General features: G+C 36.0%; 1 protein-coding gene across 1 annotated transcript in view; it reads right to left on the bottom strand.

Moving 5' to 3' along the window:
* Positions 1-822: 822 nt before the first annotated feature.
* LOC111055810 overlaps positions 823-20777 on the bottom strand; it is a gene marked incomplete in the record, with an annotated part of 239838 nt that continues 219883 nt past the window's right edge. The window contains 2 exon segments of the mRNA XM_039424430.1: positions 823-2678; positions 3541-3676. Coding sequence (XP_039280364.1) covers positions 2606-2678; positions 3541-3676 — 209 coding nt within the window.

Raw genomic sequence — 20777 nt, forward strand, 5'->3', positions numbered from 1 at the left:
TCCGGTTTTGCCGCCGGAAAGCAGTAGCAGGGCATTGTACTATATGTGCAGGGACACACGATCCGGCGAAAACGCCGGACGGCGCTGTCCCCACCCATGCCACTTCTTATTTATTAACATTTGTAACGTTACAAATGGGTAGGGTAGGGTTACAAGGGTAGGTTACAAGGGTAGGGTTGTAAGTAGGGATGGGTATCGATACATCGATGTTCAGGTATAGCAATCTATCTCATATTCTAGGTACACCTGACAACATAAATTCTCCTTGTATTATGAAAAAGACCTAATTTTCAGCTTCAAGCATCATCCACCAACTACATTGTCTCACATTGAATTTTGCACAACGACAAAGTTCTTGAGATTATGTTCTATTAGAATTACCAGTAAGATACACTTCATTTCGTATTTAAAGTGAAATTCAAGCTGGAAATTCAATCCAATAGTAAAGATGGTTTTTTCGTATCTTATCATTTTTATTGTAGCAAACGTAATTAGAAGGTTGAATACGCCTAAAACACAGTTCCAAGCTATTACAACATTTTCAGACAAATGATTTGATAGATTTTCATGGATTTGGTAGAATAATTTTAATTACGCGACACACATAATATGTGTATAAGTTATTTTGAAATGTTGTACTCCATTTATTATACTGAAATGTATCTAAATGATCCGGCAAAAAACGCCGGACGGCAGCTTCGCCGGCTGTCGGTGTTTGAATGCTAATTGCCGCGGGTCCGGCGAAAACGCCGACGGCGATTTCGCCGGATCGTGTGTCCCTGCACTTAAAGAGATACATCTTCAAGGTCTTTGGATGTGCATGTTGGCTCAGCTAGTCAGCTGTTCACAGCCACCTAAATGCAAGAGACAATAATGTCTGCAAGGTTGATCACCGATTTAGTAGAATATAGAGTGACTAATGTTGTGATTCAAGTGGTAGAAATTAGAACTTTTATATCAAATCCCAGATAGAAACTATAATAGACTTTCAATTTAGTTTATTGAACACTTTACAAAAATTTTTATTTGTAGTATTATTATAGAATGTACAGAGTGTGGCAGTCAATCCCGCATTTTTGAAATAGGTGTAAAAAATAAATGGACGTGGATATCAAAGTTATATTCATAAAATATTTTTCTACATTAAAAAGCATTTAAGAAACATTGAAAATAATCACTGTTTGAAAATAACATCAGCAAGATGGCGGCCTTATCATAGGCGTCGGGTATCATAGGCCCTTATTTTTTTGAAAACGAAAGAGAGCGATCTGTTACTGTGAATGCTGATCACTATTCAATAATGTTAAGAACATTCTTCATTCCTCAGCTTCGGCAACATGAAGTGAATGAAGAAATATTGTTTCAACAAGATGGAGCAACAAGTCACACAGCCCACGTGAGCATGAATGTTCTTAACTGAGTTTTTCCAAACCGAGTGATTCCCCGCAATGGCCCGGTTCCGTGGCAGCCCCGTTCACCAGACCTCACTGCGTGTGATTTTTTCTTTTGAGGTTACCTAAAAAGTAAAGTATACGAAGAAAGACCTCATACTGTTAGTGAACTGAAGGCAAGAATCCGGCTAGAAATTAAGAGAAATCCTCGGCCTATGCTTCCTGATGTTATGAACAGCTTCACAAATCGCCTGTGCGAATGCTGTACTCGAGAAGGCCGCCATCTTGCTGATGTTATTTTCAAACAGTGATTATCTTCAATGTTTCTCAAATGCTTTTTAATGTAGAAAAATATTTTATGAATATAATTTTGATATCTACGTCCGTTTATTTTTTACGCCTATTTCAAAAATGCGGGATTGACTGCCGCACCCTGATAACTATTATGATATAGTATGAAATTCGAATACTCCTCAATTAGCTCTAAGCTAGAGGAGCAACAAAACACTGTATGTATATGATACTATGTAACTTTAAATGAAATTGAAATTGAAATCATTATTATTACTATTATTATTATAGGAGATACAGGAAAAGTTGTGGTATGAATATTGTAGGAATTTTTGTAACCTTCAATTTTGTATAAAACAGTCATGTCCATAAGATTAATAGTTTCCGAGTAATATGCGAGATACCAAAATATGGTATCTTCCAACCACCCCCACCCCCTTAGCACACGGGGTAGGGGTGGGAAATGTTGATATGTTTTCCTCCTTACTACCTTAAATAGAACTGCGGAGTCAAATATTGTCTTCCAGACTTTTCCTTCTATACCCTTTTATGAGCATTCATTGCCTGGACTATAAGGTATTTTTGCATGCAAAAATTTGGATCTGGACCCCTCTTATGTATCCAAAAATATTTATTAGAAGACCAGAACTGCAATATAATTGCAAGCTTCAATGTATATAGTGACTGTATTACATCTCATTCCTCTTATTACTAGGCTACATCATCTTTTTAAGCAAAAATACAAGAATGTCTACTAGGAGCTTTCTGATATTATCAACATCAATCGCTAAATCAATTTTCCATTTTCTTGTTTGAACCTTATTTATTTTTCCCGTGTTCCTCCATTAATTTACACTATTTCTTCTGTTAAGACGTGATTTTTTCTTCTTCTCAGGTTCTGATTAATTTTGCTTGTTAGGAACTCATCTTCTCTTAGGTTTGTTTCTGTTTCCTGTTCCGCTGATTCTCTTCTTCAACTCCAAGGCTTTGGCAGTTCTGAAAAAAGATAATTTGTGTCTGAAAGAAAGAAGAGATTATAAAATACAATCGTATGATGGACGACACTCCACAATCTTACTTCTTATGTCTATTGCAAGTAGCCCACATCGACCAAACCAATTCTGCATGAAAAGGAATGAATAAAGAACAGCTCAAGTTGACTAGAGCAGTCCTAGTATTCATTAAGGTGATTTGTCAGCTATAATTGTATACCTGGAAAGAACACACTAAATGAAGTGACAGTGGCACACTAATTGGCAGTGACGGACTTTACAAAGTTGCGTCGAGATAAAAGTACGAACTTCTCATGGAGTTCAACACTACTATTATGAGATTCCGCTCAACTACCAGAAGAGGACTTCTACTACTTCGCAAGGCCTTACGAATAGGCATACTAATACAAAGACAAGACTTTACAGAGTTTGTTCAAAATCAGAATTTATCCTATAATGATTGAAACAGTGTAATTCTTGAATGTTTCACTGTTTCCAGTAGACCAATGGAGTAACTCTTCTATTCTAAACTGTTACAAAAAAATGAAAAATAGTCCTCAGAACCACCTGGATTGTAGGTGAATGCTATTAGATTATATTCACGTTGTATTTCGTACTCAAGGCAGAGAATGAAAGGTGTTCTAAACTTCGAGTTTCACTGCCTTCCACCCCACCAATCATCCTTTGTTATACCAACCTTCCACCCTTAATTATATTCAATTCTATTTGTAGTATGTGATAATTTCGGATGATATTTAACATTTGCAGTACATTAAAATTATGTCAAGTAGTAATGTATCGCTATATTATTTTTCAAACTCTTTCCAAAGCAGCAAATCTTTGATAAGATTATTTCAATCACTTACATATTATCCTTCAAGATGCTATGTCGTCTCGCCAAGCATTCTCTTGCAATTGAACAACGTTGAGCTATGTTTTTCCAAACTATTGTTATTGGTCTAGGAGGAAGGTGATCATTATTCCGGAGAGCGCTTACCAAATCTGAAAAATTATTATTCTATTAATATCAATAGCATATAGTGGGTTTTAGTGAAGTGTATGTTAGATCTATTTGTGTTATTTGCTCGAATTTTGTAGAGAGTTGTGTGAGTGGTAAATAAATGGTTATGTTTATTTAAGTACAGAATTACACTTTTAATGTAAGTCTGTCTTAGAGTTGGAACCTCTAATTCTAGAAAAATTTCTCTACTTGAGTAAATTCGACATCTTCCCAGGGCCACTCTTATCATGTGCTTTTGTGAGATAGAAAGCTTTTTCACATGAGAATTGAAAGAAGCACCCCACACCTCTATAATATTGTCACAAAGTAAAATTGTGACGAGAAAATAATAAATAATATTATTGGAAGACGCTTGGCTATCAGCAAGGCTAGCTGACCGCGATATAAGGAGGGTACTGATGGCGCACCATCTTCTGCGCATCGAGACGATTTTTACCACCTCTAGCGGCGGCGCAACTTCATCACCCCTACTTTGGGAGAGTATTTGAACGCCGGACGAACCCCAGACCGCAGCATTCCGCTCCCAACCTTCCTGCTCCTTGTACAGCGGCCCGTTGGCTGCCATATGTCCCTGACCTCCTGTCCTGGTACAGCGGCCCGTTGGCTGCCGTACGTCCCTATCCTTCGATCTCCCCAAGGCACAGCGGACCGTTGTCTGCCATCCCTATCCTTCCATCTCCCCAGGGCACAGCGGACCATTGTCTGCCATCCCTGTCCTTCCATCTCCCCAGAGCACAGCAGACCGTTGTCTGCCGTCCCTATCCTTCAATTTCCCCAGGGCACAGTGGACCATTGTCTGCCATCCCTATCCTTCCATCTCCCCAGGGCACAGCGGACCGTTGTCTGCCGTCCCTATCCCTCCATTTCCCTAGGGCACAGCGGACCGTTGTCTGCCATCCCTATTCTTCCTTCTCTCCAGGGCACAGCAGACCGTTGTCTGCCGTCCCTATCCTGTCAATCCTTCCTCTTCCTACTACACTGGAGCGGAACCGAGGCCGTAAGGCCAATACAAAATTACATCAAAGTTGTGTCATCAGAGAAGAGAGCGACCTCCATGCCATCAGAAGCACCAGGAGGTGCTGTCCATGCCAGCTGAAGCACAAAGAAGAAAGAAGAGGAACTTCGACTTGCCTCCTTTCCCCGCCCACATTACGACCGAGCTAAGTCATCCAGGAGCAACACCTGGGTATCAATCACCCACCTCTGAAGCTACTCAGGGTGTACATGACAGATTGGCGCCCACACTTGGGGCATGAGGCAACGAAGTAGGAATCATTATGAGTGAACAGGGCGAGGCTGATTCAGATGCTCAACACCAGGAGCTGACAAAGGATCAGTCGGTTGAGGACGAAAACCCCGAGGTGATAGCTGACCCCAGAGTCTCCTGGATCTATAGATTGAAAAAGGATGAAGCATTCAATCTTCTACAAGATTGGGGCATAGTGTCATCTGGAACACTTGCTGAGTTGAGAAGGTTGTTAGTAGAACAACATAAGAAGATGGCTGTACGTTATCCCAGCCCAAGACCCAGAATAGTGAGCAGAAGCAGTGAGGAATCTGGACACTCAGCAACAGGTACTCATGCTGAAGTTGGAATCAACATTCACACAAACCCCCTCATGGATCCAGGGGCGGTATGTGACAAAGTAAGAAGCTGGAGACTGTCATTCGACGGCCAATCAGATGCCCCCAGCTTCTTAGAAAGGCTAGATGAGCTACAACAAGCCCATGGGCTCACTGGCAACCAACTACTAGTAACGCTACCTGAATTACTAGCTGGTAAAGCTACCCTATGGATGCGTAATCGTTGTGACCAGTGGAAATTGTGGGACAATTTTGTGACAGATTTCAGATCACGCTACTATCCACTTACCTATGAGGAGGACCTCGAGAATCTAATCCGGACGAGAAAGCAAAAGGAAGGTGAGTTGTTTGACGAATTTCTCGAAGATGTACTGACACTCATGAGGCGTCGAGGAGGTTTCACAGACAAGAATAAATCACAGAGAGTGTATAAGAATCTTCTCCCACGGTACAAATTGTATATTTGGCAATCAGATGTTCATAGTATTGATGAATTGGAAAAATTTGCGAGGGAGTATGAACAAATCAAGGCGGAGGAAAAACAGAATAGACAGAATTCGAGAGTTCACATGAATGAGGACACAAAAAAGATTACAAGGCTCAAGGTTGAGACAGTGATAGCCCCTACTAGTAACAGACCATCTCTTAGTGAGTCTGAACCCGTGTGTTGGCAATACAAGAAACTGGGGCACTGGAGATCATGCAGTCCCGAAATCCCACCATGTAAAAGGTGCGGAAAAAAAGCACTGAAATGTGTCTGTGATATGCAAAAGGAGAATAAAACTCTGAACAAAACAGCAGTGATGCGAACGGCACAGAGGATTCCTGTAATTGAAGAGTCATCAAGGGACAACAAAATATTTATTACCGTGACAATCGGCGTAAAACGTGTCGGGCATTGCTAGATAGTGGCGCTGAAGCTAATTATATGAATAATGAGGTTTATGAAATTCTCCAAAAAATAGGGATGATAAGGAAGGTACCAACTCATCACCACGCAATATTAGCTGATGGACGATCTACCCCATTAAATGGGAAGCTGACAACTAATGTAACTATAGAACAAATCACAGTTCCACTAGTGGCATCTATAATGGAAGGACTTGGACAAGAGTTGCTATTGGGCATGGAAATCATGCATGAAAACAGGGTGAATATTCACACATTCACGAGAGAGGTAGAGTGGGATCCTCCCCAACTGAATCCTTCAAGTCAGCCTATTAAGTCGCAATCGTTCTTATTGGGGAATAGGACAACAACAGTCCCAACAATATCGGCCATAGATTCCAAATCTCAGGACAACAAAAGTCGCAACAGAAGGATGTGCAAGCAGGTTGGTTTGAATGGAGTCAGAGTTAATGCCTGGATTGATACCAGGGCGGAATTGTCCTACATTCCAGGACAAGCATCTTGGGATCACATAGTTGATCCCTGTGATGAGCTGAGAAACTCTGAACGACAGGCCGCGATTTATGCTCCAACTGTCACAGCAAAGACTTTGAACTCCGAGAAAGTTAGGATGGAACGAATGCCACCTCATGGCAAGTCAGAATCTAGCCCAGCAGTCGAAATGGAGAGGATAACTCGAGGTGAGATACCAGCCTCCACAGACCAACTGACACCCCCCACTTTACATGACAAAACAGAGGGTGATAGTGAAAGGATCAGAGTCACCCTTAAATGACAAAAAGACGGTTGAGGTCACAGTGAGGCGAATTCCAGCTCGTGTTGAGTCAGATGTTAGCCTCACGGTCAACACAAAGCAGATAGTCCCACCGGATCCCAGACCAGGCCCGTCTAAAAATATGGATCCGGTGCTGTGTCACCACAACACAACACCAGGAAAGCGCAGACGAGCAGGTCGACCATGTATGAGAGTCCGGTTACCAGATGGACAGTGTTAATATGTACCTGTGGACCAGGTATAGATGACGTTCATAGTGATGGCACACACCTCTAAAGGTGATGCTTGAGAGGTGTACACTTCTTAAGGTGATGCCTAGATGGCTCACGCCTTTTAAGGTGGTGCCATAGAGGGCTCCGATCCCCCCCCCCCAATACAAAATTACATCAAAGTGGTGTCATCAGAGAAGAGAGCGACCTTCACGCCGTCAGAAGCACCAGGAGGTGCTGTCCATGCCAGCTGAAGCACAAAGAAGAAAGAAGAGGAACTTCGACTTGCCTCCTTTCCCCGCCCACATTACGACTGAGCTAAGTCATCCAGGAGCAACACCTGGGTATCAATCACCCACCTCTGAAGCTACTCAGGGTGTATGTGACAATATATTGGAATAATGAATGTGCATATGCAAAATAAATTTTCCTAGTAATACTTATATTTCTTATTCTATTTATCTTGTAGAAATATGGATCAAATACTTCAACTTCGAGCATAAATATTCTATGTGTTTGTTCCACTCAAGGTGCTGGTCAACTACTATTCCTGAGTATTTTATAGTTTGTACTCTTTCCAGTGTTTTTATCTCCTGTCCCTCATTTACCATGTTTATACAGTTTGCATTCATATACAAATTCATAGTTATTGGTGGTTGTCCGGTAATATTAGGTGAAAAGGTTATGTATTTTTTTTTTCAGTATTGAGTATGAGAACATGATCCTTAAGCCATTTCTGAACTATTTTTAAATTATTGTTTGCGTTACTGAACGTTCCCTCCCAGCTACTCCCACTAAAAATGAGTGTTGTATCATCAGCAGATGACAATGTAGTACACTTTCCAAGGTTCAGGCTGAGCATATCATTAACATAGATTAGAAATAAAATCGGTGATAGAACTGATCCTTGAGGCAGTCCAAAATCGGATGTGAATTTAGTGTCAGTTCAGCTATTTAAAGTTAGATATTGTTTTCTATTTGATAAGTAGCTTGAAAATAAATTGTTTACGGACCCTCTAATTCCAGATTTATTCAGCTTATCTAGTAGTAATTTGTGTGAGATAGTGTCAAAAGCCTTAGATGGGTCCATAAAGACAGCTAGAGTTTTTTATTTTTATTAAAGTTGTTGCACACAATTTTATTAAGGTGAATTACTGCATCTTTAGTAGACTTTTTGGCTTGGAAACCATATTGGTTATCAATGTAATTTATAACACTTTTATATTTTGTGAATATGTAATATTTTATGAATAAAACAATTCGAATTTGAATGTTTGAATCTAAAATAATCTAGCACTTCCTCAATTGTCTCCTCTACTTCTTATTTTTCTTTCTCATTTCTCTTCTTGATCTTATAGTTATAATGATAACTAGAATATTGTTGTAATTATTACATTTATTATAGCCGTTGTGATTTTTGTGATGATGATGATTATTCTTTTCTATTCTTCCTCTTCTTCTTATTCTTCTCTTCCTTTTTCTTTTCTTCTTCTTCTTCTTTCCTTGATTAATTCAAGATCACAATACAATGTACTATTTCTTATTCTATAGTTCAGTTTCATAAGTTATTCTCAATATGTGCACATTCCTTCCTTCTCTTCTCTTCTTCCCTATTATTATCATTATTTCCCCTGTGATTTTTTCACTAGCTATCCAGCATGTTCAAATGTTTATTTCTCCTTCTATATCTATTTCTCTTCCTACCTCTTCTCATTCTATCTGATTACTTTCTACTAATATCCATATTTGATATTCGATTCTTTCTCAAATTAAAATCATACTATTCCTCTCCAATTTCATGTAAATATTATTCATTATCAGTTGTATTATGTATCTTTTCTCAATTGATAACTCTCTTCAAAGATTTTTCGTTTTTCTGCTGGCTTTTTCTTCTCTTTTACAGTTTTCACTGGATCCCATTTCGCTCTATCTCCACCTTGAACATGATGTTCCACTACTGGATTCCATCTCTCTCTATCTCCACTTGGACTCGATTTCCCACCACTGGATTTCATCTCTCTCTGTCTCCACTTGGACTCGACTTCCACTACTGGATTCCTTCTCGCACAATCTTCACTTTGACTCGATCTTCCACTACTGGACTCCTTCTCGCTCTACCTACACTTGGACTCGATTCTTCCACTACTGGATACCTTCTTGCTCTATCTCCACTTGGACTAGATCTCCCACTACCAGTTCTTCCTCAATCTTCATCTTATTCACCATTGGGATTATTCATCACTGGAAATCCACAGATCACAACATCTACATCTTATTATGTTTAGTGAATTTTTTGAACTAGTGTTTTCAAATAGTGAAGGGAGCCGAACTGTCAAGGCATACTGAATGCACTCAAATCAAGAGACCTCTTCATTTAGGTTAAGTTTTATCAGTTTCACCCCCATTTTACCCGTCATGTTTTATTCTGAGGTCGGTTCACGGTTGGTCTGCTGCTTCCATGATGCCTCTCACTGACACGTCAGCTCGCTCGCCCTCAAGTAGGTATGAATATTTCAATAATAGTAATAATGACGCAGGTATGTTTCTAGCGAATAAGCTTCACTCTTTCAAAAAACTTTTCAAGGCTGCTCACCTTAACGTCCAATCCCTCAGCTGCCACATTGATGAACTCAGAGCAATCTTCCGCTTTCAGGACTTCAATATAATTGGAATTTCCAAATCATTTTCGAAGCCTAGTATTTTATCAAATTTTGTTGCATTACCTGGATATAATCTTTTCTGGAATGATAGATTAAATAAAGCTTGTGGGAGTGTAGCATTTTATGTGAAAGATGGTATCAAAACAAAAGTTTCAATCACATCTAAACAAGAGTATTGTTCCAGACCAGAGTTTATGCTACTTGAATTATCCTTATCCAGCACTGATGAATTACTCGTTGGTATGTGTTATCGCCCACCAAAAATAGGTCATTTCACAGATTTCGAAAATGCCTTGCTTTCTCTCATGCCTTGTTATAACCGTATACTAAGTAGTTATGGGGGATATGAACACCGACTTGAACATGACAAATCGTAGCTTTGACTACTTTCAACTGACTACTATTGAACATGACCTGAACATGACTATTTTACCTCTCGATCCAACTCATCATACTAATGAATCTGACACACTCATTGACCTTCTCATTGTAAGTGATTCCAATGAGGTTGTTCAAGCAGGCCAAATCTCAGTCCCAGCTATTTCCAGACATGATTTGATCTACTGTGTACTTTCACATAAGATACCTAAGCCAGAACAGAAAATCATCACTTATAGAGACTTCAAAAACTTTGATGAAGCCGCCTTCCTTACTGATGTGGCTCAGACTCCATGGCATCAAATTGAAGCGTTACCCTCAGTTGATAACATGGTCAAGACTTTCGAGAATTGGACTTTGACTTTGTATGACAAACATGCACCTTATGTGACAAGGATGGATGACTGAAGACATACTTAAGATGATGGGACGTAAAGACAAAGCACATAGAAAATTTAAAAAAACATTTGACTTGAACAGTTTGATTGAATATAGGAGCCTTAGAAATAGAGTTGAACAGGAATTATGGAACTCAAAGATTAGGTACTTGAATTTTTTCATGACAGACAATAGACAAGACTCTAAATCACTTTGGCAGGAAATAAAAGAATTCGGGTTTGGCAAACATAAATCGAATCCCCAAATTGACTTACCATTGAACAATATGAATGACTATTTCGTTTCACACTCTAACCAACGTGATGAAGTTGTCATTGCTAATCATATCGATGATCTTGAAGAGCAGGTTACAAACTTAGATTTACCAATCACTGATCAATTTCATTTCCATCAAATCTCAGAAGAAGACATTTTCAAAGCGATTCAACATATTCATAGTAATGCTATGGGTGTAGACAAAATTCCTATTAAATTTATCAAGAAGATGTTATTTGCTGTTTTACCAACCATTACATACATTTTCAACAAGTCACTTGAAGGCAATTTCCCTGAGAACTGGAAGTTAACTCTGGTTCGCCCTATAAATAAAGTTTCATCACCCAATAAAGTTGAGGATTTTAGACCAATCAGTATTCTACCTGCATTGTCCAAAGTGCTAGAAAGACTCATTCATGCTCAAGTTGTAAAATTTCTAGGCAACAATAGTAAGCTTCATAACTTTCAATCAGGCTGTAGGGAATTCCATTCAACTGAGACAGCTCTGCTTTGTGTCACTGATCATATAAGGTTAGCGATGAACCAAAGAAAATGCACCATCCTCACCCTATTTGATTTTTCCAAAGCATTCGATACTGTTGATCATACAGTCCTTTTGAATAAGTTGGCTATTCTTGGTTTCAGTCACAACTCGTTAGTTTGGTTCAAATCCTATCTATTAGGTAGAAAACAATGTGTATCTGTCGGTGACAAAAAGTCAACTTGGAAAAACGTTATGCATGGAGTACCACAAGGTTCAATTTCAGGCCCTCTCCTCATCACTTTGTATGCTTTCTTCCATTATCAAACTCTCCAGTTTCCATACTTATGCAGACGACCTTCAAATCTATTTAAGCTGTCCCATAACAAAAATTAATGAAACAGTTGGAATAATGAATCAGGATATCAATTCGATAGTGGAATGGACAAAGAAAAATGGCCTTAAGCTTAATCCCATCAAAACACAACCCATTATAATTGGATATTCTCGTCTTATAAACAATATTGACCTTGAATTGATTCACAAAATTAGTGTAGACGGTAATGACATTCCTTACTGTAGCTCAGATGAAAATTAAGGCATTATTATGAATAATACTCTTGATTGGTCAGAACAAGTGAACAAAACTTGTAAAAAGGTATTCTCAGCCATGCATGCATTGAAGAAAATGAACGATATCCTCCCTAGAAACATTAAATTATTATTGGTTCAATCTCTCATCTTCCCACATTTAATGTATTGTAATATTCTGTTCTTAACGATATGCAAGTCACTCTGAATGATAAACTACAGCGTTGTCAAAATTATTGTCTATGTTTCGTCTACTCTCTCTAACACCATGATCATATCACCCCAGCCCACATTGCTAGTTCAACATTAAAGCTTCCCGATCAAAGGCTTTCTCAAATAGTCAAGCTTGTTAGAGATATCTTGGAATACGTAATCTGAACTATTTTAAAGATGATTTCAAATTTGTCTCTGAAGGTAGGAGGATAGATGCTTCACATACTAGAACTGGAGAAAGTACTTTAAGGATACCCAATCATCGAACTACTATTTTCACAAAATCCTTCTTAGTCAGTGCCTGTCATGCATGGAATGCACTTCCTGTTTCTATCAGGTCCATTTAGAGACAAGCAAGCTTCATCCTGACTTTAAAAAAACATCTTTTGGAACAAATGACTGAAACTGTCCAGCCTTCCCAATCAGCAAAATCAACTTGAATCGAAATCAAAACAAGCTTGTATTGTCAAACGTGAGGGCTTGATTAAAGATTTCATTCGCGTGCGTTTGGCTCGAAATGAGTTAAATTCAAGAGTCCGTTTATACATCGGTCAAGCCAGTTTCGAGCTCAAAATGCAGACTCTAATCAGGCTGGTGCTGCAAGCTAAAATCAAGGTCGCGTTGCGAGCTCGATTCAGGCCCGAGATGCACGGTCAAATCAGGATTGAGATGCAGTCTTGACTCAGTCTTGAAACGCATGCTGGATGCAATCCCCCCATTCAAGGCCACCTGGCACACCTTTCACGAAATGCAAGCTCGATTCTTTTGTGATTCTAGATCAATCAGAGTCTGATTCAAGCTGGATGTTTAGAGTGAATCAATCCTTATTCAAGGCATACTGCCCTCTTGAAGTAAGCTTCTTTCAGCTTCGAATCATGAATCTGATTCAAGGCCAGTGCAATCCAATATCAATGCTTAATCATAATTCAAATTTCATCCAGAATTTGAAATAAATCTGTAATTCTTATTATTCATGATTCAATTATTCTTCCAAACTAATGCTCCAATCTTACTATTGCCGTAATACTCTATTTCTATACTCAGTGGACATCCATACATGTCCATATATGTCTATATATAGATGAAATCTATACAATATATATATATATATTATATATATATATATATATATATATATATATCTATATATATATATATATATAGATTTCATCTATATATAGAATGTATGGATGTCCACTGAATATAGAAATAGAAATGGCAATAGTAAGATTGGAGCATTAGTTTGGAAGAATAATTGAATCATGAATAATAAGAATTACAGATTTATTTCAAATTCTGGATGAGATTTGAATTATGATTGAGCATTGATATTGGATTGCACTGGCCTTGAATCAGATTATTAATATATATTTTATATTTTTAATATTATTCAAATTGAAATATTCCTTAAAATTCTCCTGTGAATGGAAAATTACTCATTCATTCTCTCCTGTCAGGGCAGTCTATAAACTGTCTCTGTAGCTGTATTGATTGAGTCGAGATCGACCTCTGCTAACCAATAACAGCTTGCAGACTGTCCTGAGAGGGAGCAGTGCATGAGTCACTCGCCATTCAATGAATTATTTAAATCAAATCTGCTCTAGTTCAAACAGCCCTCTATGCTTGCAACACATCAAATGGAATACAGTTCATATACATCTGAGTAACACATCAATATTATTACTTTGAATATCTATTGAAATATTGAATATTATATATTAATATCTATATTAGTTTATTCTCTTTAAAGCTTAATTCCAGAGTATATCATTATGAGCGAAAAATGTAAATAAGAAAACATTATTTTCAATAAAATGCAATTATTTTTATTAAATATTACAAAAATTTAACTTTTAATTTATAACTAATAATATATTTTTACTTTGAACTGCTATCGTCCTCGATTTGAGCTTCATGAGGCGTAGTCTCTCTGCTCTTGGTCCTGTAAAATATGAAATGTACAGTTTAGTGGGATAACTTAATGGGTTATTATGAGTAAAATATGAAATTTCTCGGTAATCAATTCCCAGAATGCTGATTATGTAGCTTATCAACTCATACAGAGTGTCCCAAAAATACATACATCAGTACTACCACAACCACGTTAGTGTATTCTATTCTTCAAGGTATATTCTGAATCCTCCATAGTTTTCATGTAATCCGACATTTAATTTTTTAAAAATAATCACCATATTTATTTAATGGATGAACATTTTCCTTAAAAATTTAGTATGGTATCATGTCTACATTGAAGTTTTAAATTTAAGTTTACTGTCTGAATCATTGTTAGATGGAAATGTGTATGATGAGTAGAATTCAGAGCTTCCAATTCTCAAGAGAATTATGCCTGATTTTGTAAAATCCTATAATAAATTACTGAGATATAGTTATTTTTGTCTTCTAGCTTTGTCTACTTGTCCTCGAAAAAACTTAAGGGCAAGGTACCATATGGTTCTTGGAGTGATATCCATGCCATTTCAAAAATATCATGCAAAAAACTTTTATAAATTGGAGACTGTTATACATACTGTAACTTTCAGGATAAGTTATTGGTCGAATACTCTACCTTTTGACATACATAAATGAACTTCAACCCCTCATAAGGGGTTGACTTGGGCCTTCATAAGGACATCTCATTTACATTTATGACAGTTTGGCACACTGTCAAAGGAGAGAAGGGGAGCATTTCGAGCATCTTTTGAAATTAAATGTAACAGATTACTAAATAAATAATCAGTTTTCCAATGTGTTCCGTTATTCATTGAAAAAGTGTTGTTTTAAGTTTTATTACTTTTATCAATCATTTCTATAAAAACTAGAACTAAATCAGCCCCCATTTTTGATAAAAGTTTTATAAAACATTTTCATTGATGTCATCATTCTTGTTTTAAGAAGGCCTTTAAAATTATGTACCACACAATGGGTGTTTACATTTTAAATATTTGAGTTACAACCCCTCATCTCTTTAAAAACTGAAACTTCAATCAGCCGCCATTTTGGATACAAGTATCATAGAACATTATTATTGATGCCACCTTTCTTGTTTTAAAAATACCTTTACAATGATTGACCACACAATGGGTGTTTACATTTTAAATATTCCAGTTACAACCACAGTTACAGTTACAAGTAAACCCCTTATGAGGGGTTGGAGCTCAGTTGTACATTAAAAGGTAGAGTATTCTATCAATAACTTATCCTGGAAGTTACAGAATTATATCTACAACAGTCTCCAAATTATTGAAGGGTTTCCATACATATGACTCACTCTTTATATGTGCATATGTATCATTGAATTTCAAAGGTTGTTGGAAAACTGTGTTTGAAGGAGGTTCCGTCTTTGGATAGCAGTGATTAGATATTGGATGCAAAAAAGCAAACATGTAGAAGAAATTGGAAAAGAGTATTGGGAGCAAGCGGTGAAGTGGACGAAATGATGGATTCTTCTTTGATTCAAGTAACTGATTTGGAATTTTTCCAGATGTATTGGGACCACTAATTCATGATTATTCCATACTTTTCCATCAATAACAAATAATCATGGTTAGAAATGATCCCCTAAATAATTTACGTTGTAATTTCAAACAATAAAAAATTGTTCACTCACCTTCTCAACAACCTTGTTCTGGCTTGTTGAAGCCATTTCGACGCCAACGATCCATATTTCACTTCAATTGCAATGTCACCAAAAAACGTTTGAACAGCAGCTGTAACAAAATTGGATAAGGAATAATATAGCAATACATTGATATATACAGTCATAGTGATAGTATAGCAAACAATGGGCTACTAGATCACCTTCTTACATAATAGCTGGCAAATTGAAAATTGCATCAATATTATTGAACTCATGATGAAATATACCTTTCGGAGATTACCAACATCTTTAATTCTTTAAAAATGTAAACAAATGGGTTTTTTCAAACTTCAACCCATATAATCATAAGTCAGAATTTATTCAAGAGAAACACAGAATCCTATTGATGCAAAAATACTGCAAAATTGTCACAAAAAAATTCTAATAAAATAACATTCTCGTATGGTATGAAAATGAAAATATTTTAGCAAAACCTTGATCCCCCGCATCAATGAGCAAGAAGCAGCATAGGTTCAGCCTTACAATAGACCATAAAAATTATTGTTATGCTCTTAATTGTAGAACTAGTTATAGCCTGATAGATAATTTTATGACAAAAATAGCATTTCATTGCTAGAGATAATTTTGATTTAATTTTTTAAATGCTCTTGTCTCAAAATTTCAAATTTTAGAATTATCGGTTCTTGTTCTAAGGTACAGTTTCAATGTTGGATATGTTACAAGAAGTTTGACGAATGAGTGAACTGGCAGGAGTGTGAACCGCGGCTAGAATGCCACCTTTAATCTTAGTGTTGTGATTACCAGAACAGTCCAGTCACTATATATATAGTGCTTGCAATTTAAATTGTAGTTCTGATTTCTTAATATATTGTGCGGATACAGAAGAAAAATCCAGAAACAATTTTTTCATGCAAAATTTCCTTTACTAGATACAGAGTGGCCCAGAACTCGTATTTTCAGTTATTTGTTCAGTTCTCAGCTATTTCCAACATATCCAGTAATCGGACAGAAGAACTCGCTGTAGCCTTTTTTTAAGATTATGAAATTCTGAATAAATGATATTATTCTCAACTCTCCAATGAGTACTGAGTTGAATTTTTCAAGAACGAGTAAAATTTTGAGAAGAAATTAATTTTGATGAATTTCAGTTTTTGATCATCAATATCATCCAATTGTTCCCATTTAAATGAAAAATTCGAATTCTCTCTGGTCGTGATTTTGTGCTCCACAATCTGAGATCAGGTAGAGTGCTCTATCTCATATAGATTTGAATGGTAACAATCGGAAGATATTGATAATCAAAAACTAAAATTCAACAAAGTTGATTTTTTCCTTAAAATTTTACTCATTTTTGAAAAATTGTAACTCAGTACGGTTCTCTTATTAAAGATAAAGAGCTCCGAGTGATCTCATTTTTATCAGAATTTCATCATCTGAAAAAGGCGAGAACAAATTTCTCTGTCCGATTAGGTACTGGATTTGTAGGAAATAGCTGAAAACTGGATAAATAATTAAAAATACAAGGTTTTTGGGCCACTCTGTTTCTTTATAGCACAAGACAATTTATCATGAAAATATTGGTTGGTTCTGAATTTATTTATCCATTTGTGGATACAATCTCAAATAATATGAATATAATTGGGAAACAATAGCAGGCTTTGCCCAAAACTATTTTATTGCCAAATATTGATAGGTAATGGATAATGTCCCAAAATGTTTTTAAGTTTTTACTGCTGAAATTTCAAGTTTAAATTTCATTGATGTATCAAAAAATATAGGTATTAAAAATCAGAAATAGAATATAAATTTCTAGCAGGCCCCCTTTTTCATGTCTATATTGACTGGACTAATATGGTTGCAACTTTGAGCAAGCTATTGAGTGAACGCATTACCGTACTGGGAAAAAACATACCTATAGTCTTTTTTCTTTAGGGCTACCGTACTCTTGAAAATATACATAAAAATAGAAATCTAAGAAAAATAGAAATAGTATAATATAGAGATAATATTCTAATATTTTTTATTTATAAGAAAAATATGCTAATTTTAAAATGGGTACTTGGATTTCTCTTTGTTTTTATTCGTACCGTACATAGATAGGTACCTACCTACAGGTATGGTTTGAAAAACAAATACGGCACAAATATGGTTTGAAAATACATCTACTACAGTGCAGTGTAAATATGGCCTAAAACGCTAACCTTGCTAACATATAAATTAACATACAATAAAAATAAGTAACATCCATATTTACATAACCAAAAATGTCATATATTCGACTATAAAGGAATACGGTAGCCTACTTACTCAGTATGCATTTCGATATCTCACTCCCATGAAATGGAGTTTTTGTGTTCCCGTTTGATGCACGGCCAGTATATGAGAATTTCATGGCCAGCTCATCAATCATTAATCTTCTCAAGATATTATTGACACATTGGCCAATATTAGCGCTCCCCACTGTCCTCATATGCTCTATCTAAAAAAATCTAAACAATTTTATTAGTACTGTGTAAAATGATCAGTCATAAATGGTTTGCGAAATGAAGGACATTCATTCCGCAAAAACGTTATTTTTGAGTGGAGCTCAGTTCTGTTTAACTTATAGTAAGATTATTCTAGGAAAGAAGCTGAAAGAAGTCTACAAGATGACGCTCCAAAAATGATGCAGTAAAATGCGCGCGTGGGGGCCCTGCACTCTTAGACTCCCTATGTTCAATACAAATTAACAGAAAATTTCTTAACTCTATTCACTATAGGGCCTATTTTTCTTATTAGTTGAAGAGATCCAAACATACAGTTACAGTATTTGACAATTCAATGTTATGTCTTCATGTAATCACGATTTCCACGGTTTGAGTTAATTTTAAAGAATAATGGTCATTAAATTTTCTCAGCATTGAACTTTACACAAGTTCTATCCTTTCAAGATACAAGGTTACTATTAAATATTCAGTTATATTTCTTCCAAAACCTTGCGAATTCCAATAAACATTGAAGTTGAAAATATTTTACTAGTTCTGTTGAATATCCAAACAAATTTTGCGTTGGGAATAATCGATTCATGTCATCATAATGTCTCTGAAAGAAAAAAATTATAAATTTCATAAGAGATCCTCCATTTCTATTCATTGGAAATTGTATCGGTAGATGCGTTCCTTTTTTGAGTTAAAAGTTTAAAATACTCCTCTGAAACACTTTGTATAACAAGGCATGAGCGCATAATGTACCTAGATTGTAAACCACATCGTCTTTGACTTTGGTGTAGGCTACTTATTGGATAATACACTAAATGGATAAATAACTAATTGAATGAATAAATCAAGACATACCTATATAATCTTTTTTCGTTGGGGCTATTCTTGAATAAAAATAGGAAATAAAACTCCAAGTACCCTTTTTTTAAATTGTTTATTTACGAAATGTTTTGACCTTGATGCCATTATCAAGTAATTGAATAAAATAAAATGAATAAAAAATAACATTGAATAAATACTATTACAAGCTTCTTATTTCTGATCATAGCTAGTACATTCATATGATTTTTCAAACTATAAATGTTAATTTTGAATTTATATTCAATAATGATAATAATAATAATACTGAGGATGATGCCCACATAAGCTCATAGGCTTGTGCGTGGGTAATGAGTGAGAGGGATGATGATGAGAGGTGACTACTTTTTAGTTAGTCAAGACCGTCGGCTAACGTCTCCTCCGAAAGACCATAATATGGTCTTAGCCTATAGATATTATCTATGTGATTGTGCTGTGGTCAAAAACTTTTGCCCCCGGTCGAGATTAGAACTCGGGTTCTCTTGATAATTAGACCGGTTCATTATCACTTGTACATTGATAACGAGCCATCAAGCCATCCAGTTAAATTTGCATGATTCTATAAAAAAAGGATTATTGATGTCCAATTGAACTGAATTTATTATTTTATCTCTGTTTAATCATGGAAATATGAGTGTAAAACTGAGGCCCTGAAACCTGCACTGAATGTTAATGAAGAATTTCACATTTATGCGCCGGCAAAATTAATAAGAGATAAAATAATAAATTTAATTCAATTGGACATCAATAACCCTATTTTTGATAAAATCATGCAAATATAAATTCAAAATTTACAGTCCTAGTCTGGAAAATCATATCAATGTACAAGCATAAGTGATCAGAAATAAGTAGCTTGTGATAGTATTTATTTAATGCTATTTTCTATTCAATTACATGATAATGGCATCATGGCCAAAACATTTCGTAGGTATATAAAAATGTTTAAAAAAGTGTACTCAGATTTTTATATTATAAATTTTAATATTTATATGTGAGTGAGAGAGTGGGTGTGAGAAAGTGTGTGTTAGAGGGAGAGAGAGTGAGTGAGTGAATGAGAGTGCTAGAGGGCGAGTGTTGGATTCCTCTTTTCAGCCCAAAATGTCACTGACAGAAAGCTGTCTTCCCTTTTGTTTGAAAATTGAATAGGGTAGTGCAAATTCCTGAACATGAAACAAAACATTATTTGTTGCATGTTCTATCCTTCAGCAGAAAACTGGAAACATGCTCCATGGACTGCTATATAGATCGCTGATTGAGAAGCTCTATCAAATATAAGAAGCAGTTAACATTTTAATTGAATTAAAGTTACGTTAATTTCTAGCATAATTTTGGGAGGATTTGAAAACATTTTCTCCAAAACATCCTAGACCTTAGAAGAGCGTATGTCAAATTGTAACATTTTATTAAAAAGTTCTCAGAAAGCTTATTTAACATTTTATCACAAGAGGGATTCTCACAAATAGTTGACTTTTTGTGTAATTTGAAACAGATAAGGTTTGCTACCCAGACAGAAAATCTATTTCCAGTTTTTTATTTTAATCTTGTTGAAAAATAGTGATCATTAACATGCTTGCATTTCTCAGCTAAGAATCAGATTTCTGACGAATTTCTCTATACTCATAATATACATTTCATATTATGATGCAATTCACGATTATATTACATGATTATATAATGCATGATTTAAGTTTGATT

The sequence above is a fragment of the Nilaparvata lugens genome, chromosome 3 (assembly GCF_014356525.2).
Source record: "Nilaparvata lugens isolate BPH chromosome 3, ASM1435652v1, whole genome shotgun sequence".
Classification (NCBI taxonomy): domain Eukaryota; kingdom Metazoa; phylum Arthropoda; class Insecta; order Hemiptera; family Delphacidae; genus Nilaparvata; species Nilaparvata lugens.